Raw genomic sequence first — 22613 nt, forward strand, 5'->3', positions numbered from 1 at the left:
TGGAAACAGGATGCACCTGGGCTCAATTTCGAGTCTCATAGCAAAGGGTCTGAATACTTATGTAAATTAGGTATTTCTGTTTTTTATTTTTAAGACATTTGCAAAAAAACTGTTTTCGCTTTGTCATTATGGGTTATTATGTTTCGATTGCTGAGAAAATAAAATATATTTAATCTATTTTAGAATACGGCTGTAATGTAACATAATGTGGAAAAAGTCAAAAGGTCGGAATACTTTCCATAGGCACTGTAAGTACAGTACACACCATTCTCACGAAGGAAATATTTTGGGGATGACAAATTCTGGAACGATGAAGAGCATGCATTGGCAATCATGAGTTAAGTTACTGTATGGGCACAAAATAACATTCACCAGGACTTGCATATTAATCACATTAATCCTTTGACCTCATGGATTGGTTTTTGCTCTGACATGCACTTTCAACTGTGGGACCTTATATAGACAGGTGTCAGCCTTTCCAAATCAAGTCCAATCAATTGAATTTACCACACCTCAATTACAATCAAGTTGTAGAAACATCTGAATGAAGATCCATGGAAACAGGATGCACCTGAGCTCAATTTCAAGTCTCATATTAAAGGGTCTGAAATACTTATTTAAATAAGGTTTTTCTGTTTAAAAAAAATATATAACTGTTTTCACTTTGTCATTATGGGGTATTGTATGTAGTTTGATGAGGAATACGTTTGTAACACACTTTTTTTTTTAAAGGCAAGGGGTCTGAATACTTTCCGAATGCACTGTAGATACAGGAGGGTGGGGAGGGGGGCGACGACGACACTGTAGCCCCATCCAAAATGACCTCCCGATAGGGCCAACCAGGCAGGATATAAACCCACCCACTCCACCAAAGGGATATCATCGTAGCACCCTGAGAAAAGGCAGAGTATAGCCCATTCACATTTGGCAGACAGAGAAGAGTCATTCATGGAAGTGACATTCATGGAAGTGATCAATAATGATGAACACACAGTCCGTCCAGTAAAAGCACCTGCTCTGGCTCAGTTAAGGATGGCTCATGGAGCTATAAAGACAATTCATTGGGTAGAGGGATCTCATGCAGTCTTCAAGTGAGTGAGAAGAAACCCTCTCAAAGTAGTCGCTAGTTGAAAGCTCCACCAAATACCTAACTGCTACTTTATCTTAACGGCTTCGAGATATTGTCGTTCAGTGGGTTTATTTTCAATACCTTTGAATCCACAATATGCATTTACTTTTATAAAGTCAACAATTTTCCAGGAATTGCTCAGCTCAGTAAAGCTAATGCCAAGAAGAACACCTGAGCACTCTTTTCACCTTTTCCAAACTACGGTATTTTTTTCATATTTAACCTTTATTTAACTACAATATATTGTTTTGAATGTTTGTTTTAGGACTGGTGCCCAACTGAGTGTTCTACTCAAAACAGTCTTTTTAATTTTTTTAACCTCTAGGCAAGTCAGTTAAGAACAAATTCTTATATAAAATGACAGCCTACTACAGCCAAACCCAGACAACACTGGGCCAATTGTGCACCGACCTATGGGACTCTAAATCAGGACTGGTTGTGATACAGCCTAGATTTGAACCAGGGTGTCTGTAGTGATGCCTCTAGCACTGAGATGCAGTGCCTTATACCGCTGCACCACACGAGAGCCCTTTTCTGTATAGAAATGAGAACTCAAGGTTTCATTTGCAAATACTACAAACGTGTTTCTGGTTAGAAATGCATAAATGCAAACTGTCTTTCATTCATAAATGCTCATTGATGTCGGCCTACTGCATTTGAACAGTTAAGTAGCAAATCAGTAGAATCTCAATAAAAGGCAGGCTGCTAAATTATGAACTTCAGTGTTATAAGAGTTGGTGTCATGATGTGAAAGCAAAATGCCTACTCTAAATAGAAAAATGTGGTCAGCTATGGCAATAAACATTATGTTTTAGCTATTTTAATCTATATTTCAGGTTGCAGTTAAGTTAAAGCCTGGCATTTCAGTGTTGTAAGTATCACATTCCCTCTGACTCATAACAATGTTTTATGTGTTTAAACATTGGAGGATTATAAACGTAAATCTTATATTTGACTATTTGGTCGCCTGATGGACGGGAGGCTAAATAGCCTATAGGTCTCATGTTTGTTTATACCTATAGCAGTGAGAGGCAACATCTGAATCACATTAGAATGTATGTAGCTCAAGGGAAAAGCCAGACATCCTGTACATTGTGAAAACCCACAGTTTCACTTAATGATTTTATTTTACACCAAGCTCCAATAAAAGCAGAGAAATAACATGCTTACATAACAGTGTAGCATTTATAATATGGTAACATGTTGTAGCCTGCTGTTTCAGCCGACCAATATTTCTCTTCAGTCAGCTTTGATCAAGTATCACAAACCAACAGTATGAGCAAGAATGATGGCAACTGCTAATATTTTGTTATTATTACATACTCACTATTGGAAAACAAGTAACTATATTTATATTTAACCGTCTAGTACCCTTACAAAATGTTATTTGTTGCTGCAAATTTCCTGTACATTTGTGGCAAATTTGCTGCAAACTAAATAGAGTGCCACAAAATGTTGCTAGAAGTATGCAAATGTTTGCCACTAGTGATGAATTTGCAGGAAAACTGGCAACAATTATATTTATTGGCCGCTAATGGAGGCATAATCACTCATCAAGGCAAACAATTATCTCTAAATTCTATTTCAATCTGTGGCAAAACCTTTGGCAATGTGTTGCCAGTGGCAATCAGTTTACTAGAAGTTGTTTCTGGTGAACACATGTTCATAACCAAGTGGGAAGGTGGTATTTACCGAATAAAACTGGGAAGAATCCACTTGAACGCCCCTGCAACTGGTAATTAGTAGTGGGAAGCTAGTCTATCATCCTTGTGCTCTGACTTCTCCCACATGCTGACTTCAATAACAGCATTTCCGGCAATTAAATAGGAAGACAAAACATTATTTATAAAAAGCAATCTATAAATATGCTTTTGGAACACCATAATTTGTTTGCGAGCATTATAGTTGTACTTTTAGTTTATTATTTGTCATTAGACAATCAGTGTTTCTCAAGGAGTTCTAAGCACATTAATGCATCCAACTCGTTTTTACTACTTCACAAGTGGAAATGACCGCCTTCCCACTTGGTTATAAACACAGCATGTGTCCCAGTTTATAATATAGCATTTATATAAGGCAGATTGTTTCCTTGCTGAACAAATATATAGAATGCCAGTATCAGTGAGAAGCATAGCGACATCAAGGCAACTTTGTAACAGAAACCCCGCTTTTCTAATGCCAAACCAGCTGCTGAGTCAAAATGTTAAGATGCCAAAATATAAAATGTGTTCAGTAATTTTTTTTAGTAGGTCTATCTAAATGTTGTTTTTGATTGTTTTAGTGTATGTATTCAACAAGCTTTGGCCGAAGGACTTCTAGAGGGCTGCCATCTCCAAAGTTCACTCAAAAAGTAAATAGTTCTGAACTGGGTATGATTTTGTATTTCTTGTGGATTTAATTATTTCATTTTGTTCATACTCTTTAAAAATTCCAATGGTTGAAAGCTCATTGCTCAGTTATCACTTAGCTAATGTACATTCTGACATTGTCTCTTTAAACATCCTAAGGTTCACATCCCCATAGCGTTCACATTTTCTCATGTAAATGTTGTGGCTACCCAAAAATAATACATTTAAAAAAAGATAAAATAAACAGTTTAAAGAGGAATTATTCAGTCTGCTTCTTTCTTTATTCACATGCTGATGATTTCAAGGTTAATATTGTAGCACCCTGCATAATGTTGTTTTCATTGTGAGATAGATAAGAAAGTTATATTGGCTACATTTTTTAAGACACTTAATAAATGCTGTTTAGTATTTTTAGTAGTTTAGTTTCCTCTGTGAGCAAATTCATTTAACGTTATATGTGATTTGTTTCTTAAAATAAGACATTTCAACACTGTTTGCTAGGTCAGCATATTAGTTAGATCTCAGTCTAATTAACCACCAAACATTGCTAATGCTAGCTAGCTCCTTAATATAAACACGTCATGTAAATAAAGAATTAAAGTGGAATCTGGAAACCTAGTAACAAGACTATTACCTTAAGAAATAAACAATTCAGTCCTTATGCAAAATGAGAGAGCAACAAAACCTATTTGAGTATAGCCAGTTGAAGACTGTCACAGCCAATTCTCTGCATGACTGCTTTTCTCAGCTTTGGCAAGCTTGTCTACACACTAACACATCATGAACACGCCTTGGCTCTGTCCATACTGAGCAAATTGTTCCCAATCACTCTAACAAATTCCAGGCATCTTCTTCAAACAACAAGAACAAAACAAACACACAAACTCAATAATGCAAAGAACCCCAACAATAACAAAAACAACACTGGGTAGAGAAGGATGAGGAGATAATAAATAAATTAACCGTTTAAATCATCCTCATCACCCCCTCCAGCCCAATCTGGTGCCCTCTGTAGAGCGGCTTTTCACAACCAAGAGAGTGCCCATTAGCTCTGGTCTAAGGACAGCTTTCTCTCATCCAATCCAAAGATGAACTACTATTAGCTCAAACCAAAACTGCCATTGGACTAATGCTGGGTATATTTTCTCCATATCTCTATAAGCTGCTTCCTTCCTCCTACAGTGGCTCACATACATGCCCAATTAGGCTCTGATTACTGTGACATCACCACTCCTTGCTCTTACAACCAACAGCCAATGCCAGACATAGTGGTGGTGGACCAAGAGGGGGATGGGAAACTGGAGTGAACTGTGTATGTGTGTGGGAATGAGAGAGGGGAGGTACGTGTGTGTAGCCAGAGCTTGTATCTCATGCTTGTGGGTGTCTTTGTGCCAAGGGGAGGAGAAAGGAGAAAAGGGGAGGGCCTGTGCTAAATTTGTCAGCTTACTGAAACGTTGTGTCAGAGCATTTTTCATCATGTAAATGCACTGAGAGAGGAAGAGAGAGAGAGAGAGAGAGAGAGAGAGAGAGAGAGAGAGAGAGCAAAAGAGAGAGAAGGAAAGTGAGAGACATGGGAGAGAGAGAGAAAGGAGAGAAAGAAAAGGGGAGTTATTAAGGGGGGCAGCAGAAAAAGATTGTCTCAGAGTCGTCAGCAGAAGTGATGGACTCAGCACATAGAAAGTGAAAGTCTTCTCCTACCGGGCTACAGAGAGCACACTGACCAGACAATGCTGGCCTCTCACTGCCTGCTGCTCTCTCACTGCCTCTGACGAAACTACCCATTACATCTAACACATTTGGATGTATTCTCTTTTAATTGGTAAGTGTCTAAAATCTTATGAGGTTAATTGTTTTATCCTTGCCCAGTGCCTACAGTACAAAGGACTTATTCCCAGCAAGTGCAGCTCCTGGTTGTAATAACATGATTCAAACCACAGCCAACTATTGAGTGACAGGGTTTACTCAGGTGCCAAAGAGCAAGTGATCCAGAAAGAGAGGGACAGCCCCAAGCAGCTTTTACACAGACTGGTGATGACTTTCTTCAAGGGGACACGTCAATCAGTGTTGCCGGGAGGGCAAGGGAACTGAAGGGAAAACCAGCTACAGTCTACAATTATCTGGTAAGGATTCAGTGGCATTTGACTTTCCCTGTATATTTCACTGTCTTTATTGAATGTGTACATGCAAACATCTAGCATGGCTTGCTCATAGTTCTTTAAGTGTGGCTAGTCTTATCTGTTGATAATCTAGTACATTTGTAGAAATTGATCGCTAAGCTGCACAGTGACAGAAAGGCTTTGGCCACCCCGTGTTGAGTTAGCCAGAGATTCCTGCTGATCAGTTTGAAGATTAGCCCTTCAGTGGTATCTCTATGGAGATACATGGAGAGGTTTGTTGCCCGGGGCAATTCCCCTGTCTGATTCCTTTAAGTTGTTTAACAAGGCAGCTGGCTCTGATATAGACACAGCAGAGAGGGATTGACACAAAAGCAGAGATAATGAAGTAGTGAGCTTTCCAGAACAAGGGCTTGATAACCACGGATAAACACTCAGCTTGTCATCCTTCCAAAGACATACTCGAACAACAAAGATAGGCTGCCAGTGAAAAGTGTCAATAGTAGGAGCCTGGTCTTTTTACCAGGAGCATCTCTGGGACATTCATGATTGTAAGCAGTGCCATAAAAAGCGATGCCCTCATTTTGTGATGTGGTTCACACTAGTAGAAGTTGCTTATTTGAGGTTGTTTTATTATTCAGAAAAAGAACAGAAATTCACATCACAAAATGCCAAATTTCAGATACATTTTAGTCTAAATGAGTTTGCTGTCATTTGTACATGAATGGATAAAGCTTATGAATATTTACAGTTTTTTAAAAATAAAATCCTGCACAAAGTACTGGGTACAACTTTCTGCTGCCTCATGATATACCTCCATGCTGAAGTGGACACGAACGAAAAGGGCTGTTCTGTTGAATCTCTGCTTTGTCTCTGCTGCCAGGGCTGTGGATAAGAGTGCTTCGATGGTGCAATTAGGAACCTATCAAAACGATTTCTGAAACCCCCTTCCTGACAGCATGTCCAAAACACACCACAACACACAATCCTGAAAGAGTAAAAGAAAGAAACCTTATTAAATGTGCTAAACTATCATCAGAACTATTCTCTGCTGTGGAAAGCCATAACAATGGCTGCTTTCCATCAGTGTCAGACTCAGAGCAGACTGAGCAGGTAGCGGAGGTTGGGGCTGAGGCTGGGCTGAGGTTAATTATGTCTACAGTGTCATGTTATGGGCAAACCAGGATTACATGCGTAAGGAAAGAATGGTGTCACCTTAGATAATGAATTACTCAGATTACCCTTTCAAACTGAACTTAATTCTGATCCAAGACATACTGAATGTTTACAACCAGCACTGTCAATTGGTCCTAATTTGAGCATATACCTCATTTTGCACAATCCTCCAATGCTGTAAATTGGGAGGTGTTGAATTGATATGTTATGACTAGTAATAAACTGTGAAGAATTATGTGCATTTGTATTAGTTTGTGGTAGTTGAGATAACAGAGCTGCTGGTGTATGTATGACAGCTGTGGTGTGGTAGAACAGAAGGCAGAACTGACTTTGTCTGTCTGTCTGTCTGTCTGTCTGTCTGTCTGTCTGTCTGTCTGTCTGTCTGTCTGTCTGTCTGTCTGTCTGTCTGTCTGTCTGTCTGTGGCAGCTCACTCTAAAGAGTGGCTAAGAATGTGAGGAATGCCACACTCACTCTGAAATGAGAGGGGCTAGGGCGAGAGACATCAGCCAGGCCCGCCAGGCCGCTCTGCTCACCTACTAATTATTATGGGCTGCGCATGAACAAAAACACTGGAGTACGCTGCTGCTCACAGCCACACTGACCCACACAAAGCACTGCCTGTCACACACTATTAGATACGGAGAAAAATAGGGAGATGATTTGATAAAGTCATTACCAAGCTGTGAATTTGACAGACAATCTAATGAGCAAAACAGCCCTAATTAGACAATCCTAATAAGGAACACTGTTTACCTCAAGTGCACTGTCATCCATAAAGCTACTGTGGTTATTTGTCTATAGTAACACCGTCCTCTTTTTATGTCACGACAATAACAAGGCCAGTTAGTCAGCTGTCTTTGTATAACTACGGAGGAGAAGAGGGCATGGGGCCTGCTGTTGTTGCCTCAGGTGCTAGGTAACGGAGGGGTTAATAATAGATTGACTGTCTTGGGGCAAATAGAACTAACTCTGGTCCCTGGGAGCCCTGGGAGCCCTGGGAGCCCTGGGAGCCTGCGTCTGGCATGTTGTGTTATCTGAACACACACACCCCCACTGCCAGCTCAGGCATTTTCCTCCAGCTTTGAGGTGGTGGGAAGCCTGGCTGGGAGACTAATTGGAGACTCCTGGCTGACCGCGTAGTACTATGGGGTTTTTCTGTGGCATAGAGTGACATGGAGTGGCCGGAGCAAAGCTTCTCCCAGACACAGAGCTAATGTTCCAGAGAGGGAAACCACATCAATCCCAGGCCATTAACATAAGGGAGACAGTGACTGTTCCATTAGACCAGATCATTATCATGTGTTGTTGTCCTCTTTGTCCCACTGAGGAATTCATTTTTCCCCCCTGTTGTACATCCCACAACGTGGTCTTATATTACTGAAGGCCATCACTGTCTCTTTCGTTCAGAACCTTAATAAGGTCTTCTATGTATGTTTAGATAATGTAGCTTGATCCAACCTTTACTATCATCTCTTAGTCAATCAGCATCTACTTTGATGACGCCACACCGCATCATACAACAGGGCTTTGTGGGAATTCCATGAAAGGGACCAATATACTGCATCCAGAGGAGAGTTTCACACTAAAAGACTAAAACTGAAACCAAAACTTAACCACGGCTTCTTCTGAGCTTTTACTCGTGGGCAGATGCTTTGTGAGAATAACATGTGGGCATTCAGTAACAATATATATTTAAATGTGTTAAAGACATGTTTTCACAATTAATGGGAGACAAAAATGTAGGCTAGGCTTATAGTAATATATATATATATATATATATATATATATATATATAAATATAATAGTATAATAATATAGTAAAGATATCAAAACTATGAAATAACACATGGAATCATGTAGTAATCCAAAAAGTGTTAAATCAGAATAGATTTGAGATTCTTCAAAATTGCCTTGTTGACAGCTTTGCACACTCTAGGCATTCTCTCAGCCAGCTTCATGAGGAATGCTTTTTCAACAGTCTTGAAGGAGTTCCCACATATTCTGTGCACTTGTTGGCTGCTTTTCCTTCACTCTGCGGTCCAACTCATCCCAAACCATCTCAATTGGGTTGAGGTCGGGTTATTGTGGAGGCCAGGTCATCTGATGCAGTACTCCATCACTCTCCTTCTTAGTCAAATAGCCCTTACACAGCCTGGAGGTGTGTTGGGTCATTGTTCTGTTGAAAAACAAATGATAGTCCCATTAAGCGCAAACCAGATGGGATGGTGAATCGCTACAGAATGCTGTGGTAGCCAATGCTGGTTAAGTATGCCTTGAATTCCAAATAAATCACACACAGTGTCACCAGCAAAGAATCCCCACACCATCACACCTCCTCCTCCATGCTTCGCAGTGGGAACCACACATGTGGAGATTATCCGTTCACCTACTCTGTGGCGCACAAAGACACAGTGGTTGGAACAAAAAAATCACACATTTGGACTCATCAGACCAAAGGACAGATTTCCACCGGTCTAATGTCCGTTGCTCGTGTTTCTTGGCCCAAGCAAGTCTCTTCTTCTAATTGGTGTTCTTTGGTAGTGGTTTCCTTGCAACAAGTTGACCATGAAGGCCTGATTCACGTAGTCTCCTCTGAACAGTTGATGTTGAGATGTGTTTTATACTTGGGCTGCAATTTTTGGGCTGCAATTTCTTAGTCTGGTAACTCTAATGAACTTATCCTCTGCAGCACAGGTAACTCTGGGTCTTACTTTCCTGTGGCGGTCCTCATGAGAGCCAGATTCATCATATTGTTTGATGGTTTTTGTAACTGCACTTGAAGAAACATTCAAAGTTCTTGAAATGTTCCTCATTAACTGACCTTAATGTCTTAAAGTAATGATAGACTGTCTTTTCTCTTTGCTTACTTGAGTTGTTCTTGCCATACTATGGACTTGGTCTTTTACCAAATAGAGCTATCTTCTGTGTACCACCCCTACCTTGTCACAACACAACTGATTGGCTCAAACGCATTAAGAAGGAAATAAATTCCACTAACAAACTATTAACAAGGCAGACCTGTTGATTGAAATGCATTCCAGGTAACTACCTCATGGAGCTGATTGAGAGAATGCCAAGTGTGCAAAGCTGTCATCAAGGCAAAGGGTGGCTACTTTGAACTGCTACTGTGTTTAACACTTTACTACATGATTCCATATGTGTTATTTCATCATTTTGATATCTTTACTATATTAAAAACCCTGGAATGTGTAGGTGTATCCAAACCTTTGACTGATATTGTATATATTTTTTTTACCTTTATTTAACTAGTTAAGAACACATTTTTATTTACAATGATGGCCTACCAAAAGGCAAAAGGTCTCCTGCGGGTATGGGTTCTGGGATAAAAAATAAATACAATGGGGCAAAAAAGTATTTAGTCAGCCACCAATTGTGCAAGTTCTCCCACTTAAAAAGATGAGAGAGGCCTGTAATTTTCATCATAGGTACACTTCAACTATGACAGACAAAATGAAAAAAAAAATCCAGAAAATCACATTGTAGGATTTTTAATGAATTTATTTGCAAATTATGGTAGAAAATAAGTATTTGGTCAATAACAAAAGTTTATCTCAATACTTTGTTATATACCCTTTGTTGGCAATGACAGAGGTCAAACGTTTTCTGTAAGTCTTCACAAGGTTTTCACACTGTTGCTGGTATTTTGGCCCATTCCTCCATGCAGATCTCCTCTAGAGCAGTGATGTTTTGTGGGCTGTTGCTGGGCAACGCAGACTTTCAACTCCCTCCAAAGATTTTCTATGGGGTTGAGATCTGGAGACTGGCTAGGCCACTCCAGGACCTTGAAATGCTTCTTACGAAGCCACTCCTTCGTTGCCCGGGCGGTGTGTTTGGGATCATTGTCATGCTGAAAGACCCAGCTACATTTCATCTTCAATGCCCTTGCTGATGGAAGGAGGTTTTCACTCAAAATCACAGTCTTCCCAGCCTGGTGCAGGTCTACAATTTTGTTTCTGGTGTCCTTTGACAGCTCTTTGGTCTTGGCCATAGTGGAGTTTGGAATGTGACTGTTTGAGGTTGTGGACAGGTGTCTTTTATACCGATAACAAGTTCAAACAGATGCCATTAATACAGGTAACGGGTGGAGGACAGAGGAGCCTCTTAAAGAAGAAGCTACAGGTCTGTGAGAGCCAGAAATCTTGCTTGTTTGTAGGTGACCAAATATTTATTTTCCACCATAATTTGCAAATAAATTCATAAAAATTCCTACAATGAGATTTTCTGGATTTTCTTTCTCATTTTGACTGTCATAGTTGAAGTGTACCTATGATGAAAATTACAGGCCTCTCCCATCGTTTTAAGTGGGAGAACTTGCACAATTGGTGGCTGACTAAATACTTTTTTGCCCCACTGTATATAGGACAAAACACACATCAATACAAGAGAGACACCACAACACAACATAAAGTGAGACCTAAGACAACAGCATAGCATGGCAGCAACACATGACAACACAGCATGGTAGCAACACCACATGACAACAATATGGTAGCAACAAAACATGGCAGCAGCACAAAATGTTAAGTGAGTTAATATCTGGCTGTCTCTCCCATTCCATGCCTTTATATCTTTCATATCTTCAACTATAATTTCCCTCATACCAGCCAGAGATCTCCAAAGGCCTTGTTCTTGGACAGTTTTGCTCTCCATCTCTTTAACCTAATGTGCTGGCCCCATGCCCAGAATAGCAAGGCAAAAACAAGTGTTCTCCCCTCTCATTCTGAAGGCAGACTGAACATCATGCACGTGGTTCTCCTTTGGGTCAGACATCTAGCAGTAACTGCTGAACAGTTCATATAGTTGCCCTCATACTGAACAGACTCAACAGAACTAGGCAGCCATGAGCCTGCCCTGCACCAAGCCTCCCACTTTGAGATAAGAAAGGATTGTCCTGACTCTAGGGAGGTGCTGCACAGGCTCCTCTATAATCCAATATGCAGCAGCTTTCAATTAAGGAGCCCCAGGGGTACAGGCCCTTGTTATCACATTCTCCTCTGCACTCTGGGGCATCCCCTCCGCTTCCAATAACACCACAGCCCCTCCAACTGCTGCCCAGCTATTTTTCTAATATAAATGCCTTCACTTTGAAATATGGAACAAACAGTCAAAGTGCCTCTTTTTCATGCACTCCTGCAAAAAGCTAAGGGTATCTTAAAATGTAGTTGTTGTGCATTAATCACACTACTTAAATGTAGCCTCTCTGCAGAGACACACTGTCAGGGAAGATTGATATTACACAACATTCTCTCAACACTGATAAACAGAGTAATGTAATGATCCAGAGCACATTGAGAAGGTTCAAGAGTTCTACATTATTTTCAGGTTAAATTTAGATTGAAATTCCAATATTCCAAATACATATAGGAAATGATATATACACTATGATGTGTTCTTTAACTTGTGAATGCACCCCAGTGTCCTTCTCTTGGTAAACAGTTCAGGTCTGATACAATCTGATCAATATATTAAAACAGGCGCAAGAACAGCATCAGCTGCTATGCATGTCAAACTTTCCATAAGAAGTGATGCCCAGGCCTGCACAGCACTGAGGAGCAGATAGGGGATAGACATGTGAAAACATTCCTCCTAACAGTGGCCGTCACCCAAGAGAGCCAGAGTCAGGACAGCTAGCTAAACACAACTCCCTGACATCATTAAAAAAACTTACCAACTAGAGAGATCAGTACCTTATTAGCTAAAAGAAACAACACTTGACTTAGCAGAGGTGGAAAGGGTTAGACTATTGACACTCCAACAGCTTCCATTTAACACATCTAATTCCGGTCCACTGAATAACAGTTCACAAACCCAAGCTACTGTATCGCAAATGACTTTACTGTTAAGTAAAAATACAATCCAGATCAAATTGTATGTGCCTGTCTATGTGTCTGGCTATGTTTTTCATACTCAAACACACATTTTAAGGTTATTCCTCTACTTTTATTATGCAACACAGTTACAGTTGATGTTATATAATACAAAGTCACAGCATCCTAAGCAGGAAATGCTTCCTTTTATGGTGGCCAATGTTTATTTAGCCCCAAGGACCCCCAGAGTTGCCCTAGATGCTGGGCTGCGCTCTGGAATTAATAGGGGCTCCCAGGGCAGGACAGGACTGCTCCCTGAGGTGTGTGATTGCCTGGCCCTCACAGGAAATAGAGACTGGGAGAAGGCCATTCTAAGGGACATGGGGCCTCTGGTCTCAATCAGTGGAGCTGTGAAGGCTCCCATTAATGTCCTGTCAGTGTAAGAGTAGATCCCAGCCTTGTGGGTCAACAGCAGGGGCCTAATGGGCTAAACACGCAGGCCACGAAAAAGGTTTCTTAATGCCCAGAGCCAGCCATGCTCTCATAACCATAGCCAACACCACCAGCCTGGTGCCTGTTTAGAAACATGATGGCACGGCAGCTTGGCATCTTGGTGAAATCAAATCTGTCTCGGAGTTGAGATTTCCACTGTTTGATAACATTCAATGATATCACAAGCATAGAATATGTGGTGCCAGATCTTGTGTTGGAATCAGTGTCTTGTTTCTTTCAGCCTGTACAGACAGGACCCATGGAAAACACACCATTTCCAAAGTTTTAAAAATATATATATATATTTTTAATTTCACCTTTATTTAACCAGGTAGGCAAGTTGAGAACAAGTTCTCATTTACAATTGCGACCTGGCCAAGATAAAGCAAAGCAGTTAGACACATACAACGACACAGAGTTACACATGGAGTAAAACAAACATACAGTCAATAATACAGTATAAACAAGTCTATATACGATGTGAGCAAATGAGGTGATAAGGGAGGTAAAGGCAAAAAAAGGCCATGGTGGCACAGTAAATACAATATATCAAGTAAAACACTGGAATGGTAGATTTGCAATGGAAGAAAGTGCAAAGTAGAAATAAAAATAATGGGGTACAAAGGAGCAAAATTAATTAATTAATTAAATTACAGTAGGGAAAGAGGTAGTTGTTTGGGCTAAATTATAGGTGGGCTATGTACAGGTGTAGTAATCTGTGAGCTGCTCTGACAGTTGGTGCTTAAAGCTAGTGAGGGAGATAAGTGTTTCCAGTTTCAGAGATTTTTGTAGTTCCTTCCAGTCATTGGCAGCAGAGAACTGGAAGGAGAGGCGGCCAAAGAAAGAATTGGTTTTGGGGGTGACTAGAGAGATATACCTGCTGGAGCGTGTGCTACAGGTGGGAGATGCTATGGTGACCAGCGAGCTGAGATAAGGGGGGACTTTACATAGCAGGGTCTTGTAGATGACATGGAGCCAGTGGGTTTGGCGACGAGTATGAAGCGAGGGCCAGCCAACGAGAGCGTACAGGTTGCAATGGTGGGTAGTATATGGGGCTTTGGTGACAAAACGGATTGCACTGTGATAGACTGCATCCAATTTGTTGAGTAGGGTATTGGAGGCTATTTTGTAAATGACATCGCCAAAGTCGAGGATTGGTAGGATGGTCAGTTTTACAAGGGTATGTTTGGCAGCATGAGTGAAGGATGCTTTGTTGCGAAATAGGAAGCCAATTCTAGATTTAACTTTGGATTGGAGATGTTTGATATGGGTCTGGAAGGAGAGTTTACAGTCTAACCAGACACCTAAGTATTTGTAGTTGTCCACGTACTCTAAGTCAGAGCCGTCCAGAGTAGTGATGTTGGACAGGCGGGTAGGTGCAGGTAGCGATCGGTTGAAGAGCATGCATTTAGTTGTACTTGTATTGAAGAGAAATTGGAGGCCACGGAAGGAGAGTTGTATGGCATTGAAGCTTGCCTGGAGGGTTGTTAACACAGTGTCCAAAGAAGGGCCAGAAGTATACAGAATGGTGTCGTCTGCGTAGAGGTGGATCAGAGACTCACCAGCAGCAAGAGCGACCTCATTGATGTATACAGAGAAGAGAGTCGGTCCAAGAATTGAACCCCGTGGCACCCCCATAGAGACTGCCAGAGGTCCGGACAGCAGACCCTCCGATTTGACACACTGAACTCTATCAGAGAAGTAGTTGGTGAACCAGACGAGGCAATCATTTGAGAAACCAATTCTGTCGAGTCTGCCGATGAGGATGTGGTGATTGACAGAGTCGAAAGCCTTGGCCAGATCAATGAATACAGCTGCACAGTAATGTTTCTTATCGATGGCGGTTAAGATATCGTTTAGGACCTTGAGCGTGGCTGAGGTGCACCCATGACCAGCTCTGAAACCAGATTGCATAGCAGAGAAGGTATGGTGAGATTTGAAATGGTCAGTAATCTGCTTGTTGACTTGGCTTTCGAAGACCTTAGAAAGGCATGGTAGGATAGATATAGGTCTGTAGCAGTTTGGGTCAAGAGTGTCCCCCCCTTTGAAGAGGGGGATGTCCGCAATACCTGACAAAATAATACCCTTTCACTTGAGACATGCTAACCCCAAGAAGTGAATATGAGTATGAGCTTAAAGGAAAAACCACTAATTCCTTTAATTTTCAGTGTTAAATAACAGTAATAACAATATTTTTTGTGAACAAATGTAACGTAGCTAGTTAGCTGTAAAATCGCTTATACAAACTGCACAAATACATTTCTACAAGGGCAGATATACTTTTGAGGAGATGGGAAACATTGCTCATGCTACGTCAATGGGCCGCAAGGTGTATTCTGGGAAAAAAAGTGCTCTCCTTCAAGGAGTCAATGGGAGTCTATTTGTCGCTAGCTCGAAAACATGAAAACATGACATCACTCAGAGATGCACAAAAACAATATAACATAAAAAATGGTTGAACCTTTCCTTTGAATTATACAAATTAGTTTGTTTAGGTTTTATAACACATTCATCCATTTATCAAAACGGTAGGCCTATACTGTGCGATTAGAGATCATTTCAATGAGATAGCTGAACACAGCGTGGAATGTCACAGTATTTTTAAAACAATTCATTATTTGTGCCAAACCAATGACCTCCCTTTCTCTTTCCCCATCCATTCCTGTTGTTCTAAATCCCTATGCCTCCTAGGGTGTGTGTGAGTGAGAGCCCTTCCCAGACTGATGGAGCTCCCCGTGGTGCTGCTGTTCCTAGTGTATGGTCTTGTCTCTGGAGCCAAGCAGCCCCAGGGTCCGAGGAACCCTCAGGAGAGCAACCCCCAGGTCAGGAGCAAGGAAAGGGAGAGTAGTGAGGATGGCCTGGAGAGAGCGTTCCTGTATGCTGGGCAGAGGAGCAGGCGAGCCGCCGCCGAACCCCAGCAGCCCGACAAGTGTTCCTACACCTTCATCGTTCCCCAGCAGAAGGTGACAGGGGCCATCTGTGTGAACCGCAAGGAGCCGGATGCAGCGCTGGAAAACCGCGTCAGCAAGCAGGAACTGGAGCTGCTGAACGTGGAGCTGCAGAAGCAGAAGAATCAGATCGAGACGCTGCAGCAGCTGGTTGAGGTGGACGGAGGTATCGTCAACGAGGTGAAGCTGCTGAGGAAGGAGAGCAGGAACATGAACTCCAGGGTGACCCAGCTCTACATGCAGCTGCTACACGAGATCATCAGGAAGAGGGACAACGCCCTGGAGCTGTCGCAGATGGAGAACCGTATCCTCAACCAGACCTCGGAGATGCAGCAGCTCACTAACCGCTACAAGGACCTGGAGCACAAGTACCAGCACCTGGCTACTCTGGCCAACAACCAGTCGGTCCTCATCGCCCTGCTGGAGGAGCAGTGCCAGGGTCGGCCCGTCAGCCCCCCTCGCCCTGTTCCCGTCCCCCAGCCAAGGCCACAGCCCCCACCCCCACCTGCACCATCACCACCCATCAACAAGCCCTACCAACCTCCCACCTACCCACGCCTCACCAACCAGATCACCAACGAGATTCAGAGTGACCAGAAGTCTGTACTGCCTGTCATTCCTACCATGCCCAGCGGCACAGGCAGCCCCTCTATCACTACCAAACCCTCTGGTGAGTCTCTCTGTTTCATTGAGCAGCCTGGTTGTTTTATGTTACCAATTGAAATGAATATTCCTTAATACAGTTCTGGTCTGAAGTTACATTTATATGAGGGTCAAGCGGAAATAGAGAAGCTGGCATGTTCTATGAACACTCATCAGACTAATGTCTACGCCAGTCTGAAACAGAGGGTTGTGTGTGAGAGCAGTTTGGTATTTCTTAATCATCAGCCAACAGCAGCTCTCCATTCTTTATCCATTCTTCTCACTATTGTCTATGGGAATAATAAGCTCCACACATTTCCTGAGAAAAGGCCTCTAAGGGAGAACAGAGCTGTTGTTGTCTCAAACGCTTTGAGATGCATATCATCTAATGGGCTTGATACTACAGTCAGCTGATTTACAATCCACACAAGAATCTTAAAACACATATTTATGTGTGCCCATAAATGGTTGGACTAGAGCCCTCTGGTTTTGAGGCCAGTGAAAGTGGAGCTGTCTGAACCTATCCTCCTTGATTTGGTACACTTAATGAAGCTTAAGTAAGTGGATGATTAATTGATAGATTTAGTTAACTGTATAGTTGACAGGGATCACAACTGGATAAGGCTGTCTGTCATGTACTCTAGCTGTGTGTGTGTTTGGCGAGTTAACTTGGTCTTTATCTGATAAGAGAAGTAAAACAATCTGACTGGTCTTCAACAAAACATGACTAATTCCTACAGTATATCATTGTCTTTAAAGTTGTATTGCTTTATTCCTCATATTTAACTGTTAACAGTGAAATGTTAGCTAGTATGTCTGTGCGAGTGACTATTGCTGTTGGATATGAATATTCCGACATGAAAACAAACACTACAGTTAACTATAGCATACTACAGTACTTACTACAGAATTCTGTAGTAAACTGTAGTATACTATAGAACAGTGGTTCCCAAACTATAGGTGAGGTCAGCAAGGGGGGCGAGGAGTTCCCCTCCCCCTCAATTGTATTTTTTTTAAGGAAGTCAGTCAGGCTTTCAACTTACTGATGTTCACCAATGGTGGAAGGGGGGCCCCCGAGTGAAAAAGTCTGGGAACCACTGCTGTAGAATACTATACTACACACTGTATTATCCCTCGATCATCTGTAGTACTTACTATAGTAGTGTACTGTAGAATACTATAGTATTATCCGCAAAAAAACACTGTAGTAAATACAACATTAATGTCCGCAAAAACACTACAGTTCGAAAAGAAAACAACTATTTTTTAAACTACAGTAATATTATAGCAGTTCATTTGCATATACCCTGCCTATTCCCCTCCTCCATATCCCAATTTGTGCCACTGATGAGTGAGAAACCTACATGCCAAGTATAGACCATATATTGTGTTCCCTATAGGTTACAGAAAAGAGCAGATGTTCTGAACTATCCGTTCATGCCCCAGTCCTACCTACCTACCTACCTACCTACCTACCTACCTACCTACCTACCTACCTACCTACCTACAGTACAGTACAGTACAGGTTATGGAAAATGTGCTCTTTTAGTATTTGTCCAGTAGGTTTCCTCAAGGAGAAAGACCCCACTTCTATGTCAAAGATAATTAAACAAAAACACTACAGTAAACACTACAGTAATGTCCGCTATAAAACACTACAGTAAATACTACAGTAATGTCCACTATAAAACACTACAGTAAACACTACAGTAATGTCCACTATAAAACACTACAGTAAACACTACAGTAATGTCCGCTATAAAACACTAGAGTAAACACTACAGTAATGTCCGCTATAAAACACTACAGTAAACACTACAGTAATGTCTGCTATAAAACACTACAGTAAACACTACAGTAATGTCTGCTATAAAACACTACAGTAAACACTACAGTAATGTCCGCTATAAAACACTAGAGTAAACACTACAGTAATGTCCACTATAAAACACTACAGTAAACACTACAGTAATGTCTGCTATAAAACACTACAGTAAACACTACAGTAATGTCTGCTATAAAACACTACAGTAAACACTACAGTAATGTCTGCTATAAAACACTACAGTAAACACTACAGTAATGTCTGCTATAAAACACTACAGTAAACACTACAGTAATGTCCGATATAAAACACTACAGTAAATACTAAAGTATACTACAGTACGCAAAAACACTACAGTAAATACGACAGTCCACAAAAACACTACAGTAAATACTACAGTATACTACAGTCAACAAAAAACTACAGTAATTACTATTGTATATACAGTTCTCAAAAACAGTACAGTAATTACTAGTTTATACTACAGTTTTTTTACAACAGTGTTAGTCAATTCTAAATACTACAGTATACTACAGTAATGGCCGCAAAAACCCTACAGTGAATACTATAGTATTTATACCATAGTATACGATAGTATTTTTGAGCGAAAAGCAAATGTGTCTCAGCGGACAGACACCAGATGAAGGGAAGTTTAGAAACAGGGTTTGTGTGGTCTCAACTCACCATGGGCTAACAAGCCGACTGCTGAGGGGGCGTTGCCAGCTTACACTGCATTTCATGGTCAATCTATCCCTGACAATGGTAGCATGGTAAATATAGCGTTTCAGTTATGAGGGAAACCCCGCCACAGGCTAGCAGCCACGGATTGTCCAGAGGATGTATAAGACTCGGTGAGGCTTCCATAAGGAATTCGCCAAATCAACTGAAAATGATTTGATAAGTATTTTCTTGTTAACAGATACAGTACATCCACTAGATACCATGTAATTTGAATGTAGTAGGAAACACTGGCTTATGCTGTACAGCTCTTTCCATAGAAATGTTTGTGTTCCACAGTGTGCTTTCCTGACTGTGTTTGAAGGGGGGCAAGCAATTTCCTGTCAGGGCCGACTGCAACTCACCCCTCAAAGGTTATACAAACTCCTCACACAAAAACTGAGTCCTATTACAATGCAGAAAGGAATGGAGAGAGAGAGGTGTGGTGGTAGAGAGAGAAAGAAAGAAAATAAAGAAAGAAAGAGTAAGGAATAGAGGGTATGAAAAGACAGAGGAAAGATAATGAGTACGTATCTGTGTGATGTCATTTATTCCATCCCCACTAGGCTTGTATCAGTCAAATGTTCTGCCACAGTGGCAGGCTCAGCCCTCTGGTTTATGTCTAAACAACACAGCTCTTCCACAAAGCCTACTGGAGAGAAGGAGGCTGGCTGATGGATTACTTCCCACATGCAATCCAAGCACAACCTAACCTGTTTTAGCCTGGTCATTTACAATGTGAACCTTTGTTCCTCTGTCTCTGTCTGTGACAGTCCTGCTTGTCGTTTACATACAGTCCTACTTGGAATTAGCTCCTTGATTTCCCTACTTTTTACTCTGATACAGCCAGGCTGTCAGTGTGACCTCTTTATGAAAGCCTGACATCCCCCTGTCTGGTCTTCCTCTCTTTCTATCACCCCTCTCTCTCACACACACACACACACACACACACACACACACACACACACACACACACACACACACACACACACACACACACACACACACACACACACACACACACACACACACACACACACACACACACACACACACACACACACACACACACACACACACACACACACACACACACACACACAGCCTTTTCCTAGTAATTTAAACCAGGGCTCGCTTCCATTCCCTGGTTGGACACAGACTAGCTGCTTCAGTCTCTGTGTGTATACCTCTCTTCCTCCTGTCTCTGTACAAATATCCATCTTGTCCTAAACAGGTCAGTTGGCTAATCACATCAGTGTAAACCAGTGGTCACCAACTGGTCCAGTTCATGTTTTTATTCAGCATTGTCAACACTGTTTTTATTCAACACTATTACAAAACAGAAAGAGCGCTTCTCCCTACTTCCACTCGCGCTGCAGCTGTAATGAATGAGTAGCCAAGTGTACCGATACAACAGGAGGTTGGTGGGGAGGACCTTCATTGGGGAGGACGGGCTTGTAGTAATGGCTGGAGCAGTATCAACAGAATGGTATCAAATATATCAAACACATGGGTATCTTTCTAGAGCTCCAACTTTCCGACCTGAAGATCACTGACATCATGATTTGACCTAGTTTTTTTCTGAGTTCCCGGTTGTTTTGAAAGCACCATGACCATCAGATGCAGGTAACATCAGTCCAGTAAAATAAAGAAGCTAATTATTTAAATTTATGCTCAGCTGTGCCTTGCACATCAACTTATCTATTTTGTTATGAAAGCTTGAGTTTTCAAATATAATTTGGTCTGAGAAGAATAATATTGGCAGGCCAGGCATATAGCCAATATTCTGTGATAATATATTAGGCCCAGTACCCAAACCTCATTCCTTCAGAACAGTTTTTATTAGGTTAATGTAAATAAAAAATAAATGTTTTTTAAAATTCTGAGCGGTAGAGCTCGGCTTGCTTTTTGACCGTGATAGTGATTTTGAGCAGAAAAGGTTGGTGACCACTAGTGTAAACTCTTGAATAGGAAAATACTTTCACATCCATTTAGAGAGGTGGAGCCAGTGTAACTGATGTGCAATGGCTAGCTAGTTAGCAGGGTGCGCTCTAATAGCGTTTCAATCGGTGACATCACTCGTTCTGAGACCTTGAAGTAGTTGTTCCCCTTGCTCTGCAAGGGCCGTGGCTTTTGTGGAGTGATGGGTAACGATGCTTCGTGGGAGGCAGTTGTAGATGTGTGCAGAGGAGGGCGAGGAGAGGGACGGAAGCTATACTGTTACACCAGCGGCCCAATAGAAGCCGGTTTCCAAGTATGATGACTAGAGCTCTTCTAAGTGGAGAGTAACGGCTAACAGGCAATAAGCCAATTCATGTTATTACAGATATGAACCTGTTTTTACAGATATTAACCAGTCTCAAAGAGAACCAACACCAAGAGAGACTAATAAACCAAACACGTGCGGCATTTAACATGAACATTCCTCGTTAAATGATATACTGCAGAACAATAGAAAACACATCCTGCTCAGAATTTGGTATCTGTCAGAGAATCCATTTAGCATACTTTAGCATAACATTCTGATACTTCTATGCAGTGAATCATATTACATATGCTGCTAAATGCATTAGAACATCTATGGTGGTGGAGGATGTTTCAGAGATAAGGAAACATACTTTAACCTACAGAAAGACACAACAATGCTTTAATGGTCACTTTTCACATTTGTCTTCAAAACATAGCCATATTAAATACCTCATCACAGAACTTCTGTTAAACGACCAACTGCCAAGTTGGGAATTATGTCAGATAAATGAAACGTGAAGTGAAAGTTTTAACATTTTGGAATTTGGGATAAGTTCCAGCGGTCTCCCTGGCAGAGTTACTGAGGTAAAATAAGGATTTTAATGTAGTAGGATTATCTTAAATTAGTCCAATTCAGTATAATGAATTTGAATAAACAACCAGATTAATAGTGTACACTTGAAGAGGTTCAGGAAAATCTGAGTTGAGGTAATGTTTTGCAAAAAGTGTCATTGTAGTACTGCAAAACCCACGCAGTCTGATGCTGGAACACCCCACATACTTACACTAGCAACGCACATGACTCGTCTGTCATTTTCAGCCATATATTGGTGATTTTTTTTTATCCGAGGGTATCCTGCTATTGACACTCTTATGCAACAGAACGTGACAACAACAGTAATTAATGAGGCTGTCTAGACAGCGCAGGTAAGTGCAGGTAGGGTAGACAGAACAGGTAAGTGCAGGTAGGGCAGACAGAACAGGTAAGTGCAGGTAGGGCAGACAGAACAGGTAAGAGCAGGTAGGGCAGACAGAACAGGTAAGAGCAGGTAGGGTGGACAGAACAGGTAAGAGCAGGTAGGGCAGACAGAACAGGTAAGTGCAGGTAGGGCAGACAGAACAGGTAAGAGCAGGTAGGGCGGACAG

The 22613-nt window shown here is 41.4% G+C and overlaps 1 protein-coding gene and 1 non-coding gene across 5 annotated transcripts in view; both read left to right on the forward strand.

Annotated features, from left to right (window-relative positions):
• Positions 1–4972: 4972 nt before the first annotated feature.
• The window catches only part of LOC118393143 (angiopoietin-related protein 2-like), a 29166-nt gene continuing 11525 nt past the window's right edge, over positions 4973–22613 (forward strand). The window contains exons 1-3 of one of the 4 annotated variants that reach the window (XM_035785500.2): positions 4973–5296; positions 5415–5597; positions 15780–16706. In XM_035785500.2, coding sequence (XP_035641393.1) covers positions 15812–16706 — 895 coding nt within the window. In that variant the 5' untranslated portion in view covers positions 4973–5296; positions 5415–5597; positions 15780–15811. The remainder of the gene's footprint in view (positions 5297–5414; positions 5598–15779; positions 16707–22613) is intronic. The other 3 variants (XM_035785501.2, XM_035785499.2, XM_035785503.2) reach the window with 3 other exon arrangements.
• Positions 18212–18265, forward strand: LOC118394324 (U7 small nuclear RNA). Its single transcript, XR_004827741.1, has one exon. It is a non-coding gene; the product is annotated as a U7 small nuclear RNA (small nuclear RNA).

The sequence above is a fragment of the Oncorhynchus keta genome, chromosome 14 (assembly GCF_023373465.1).
Source record: "Oncorhynchus keta strain PuntledgeMale-10-30-2019 chromosome 14, Oket_V2, whole genome shotgun sequence".
In the NCBI taxonomy this organism is placed as follows: Eukaryota; Metazoa; Chordata; class Actinopteri; order Salmoniformes; family Salmonidae; genus Oncorhynchus; species Oncorhynchus keta.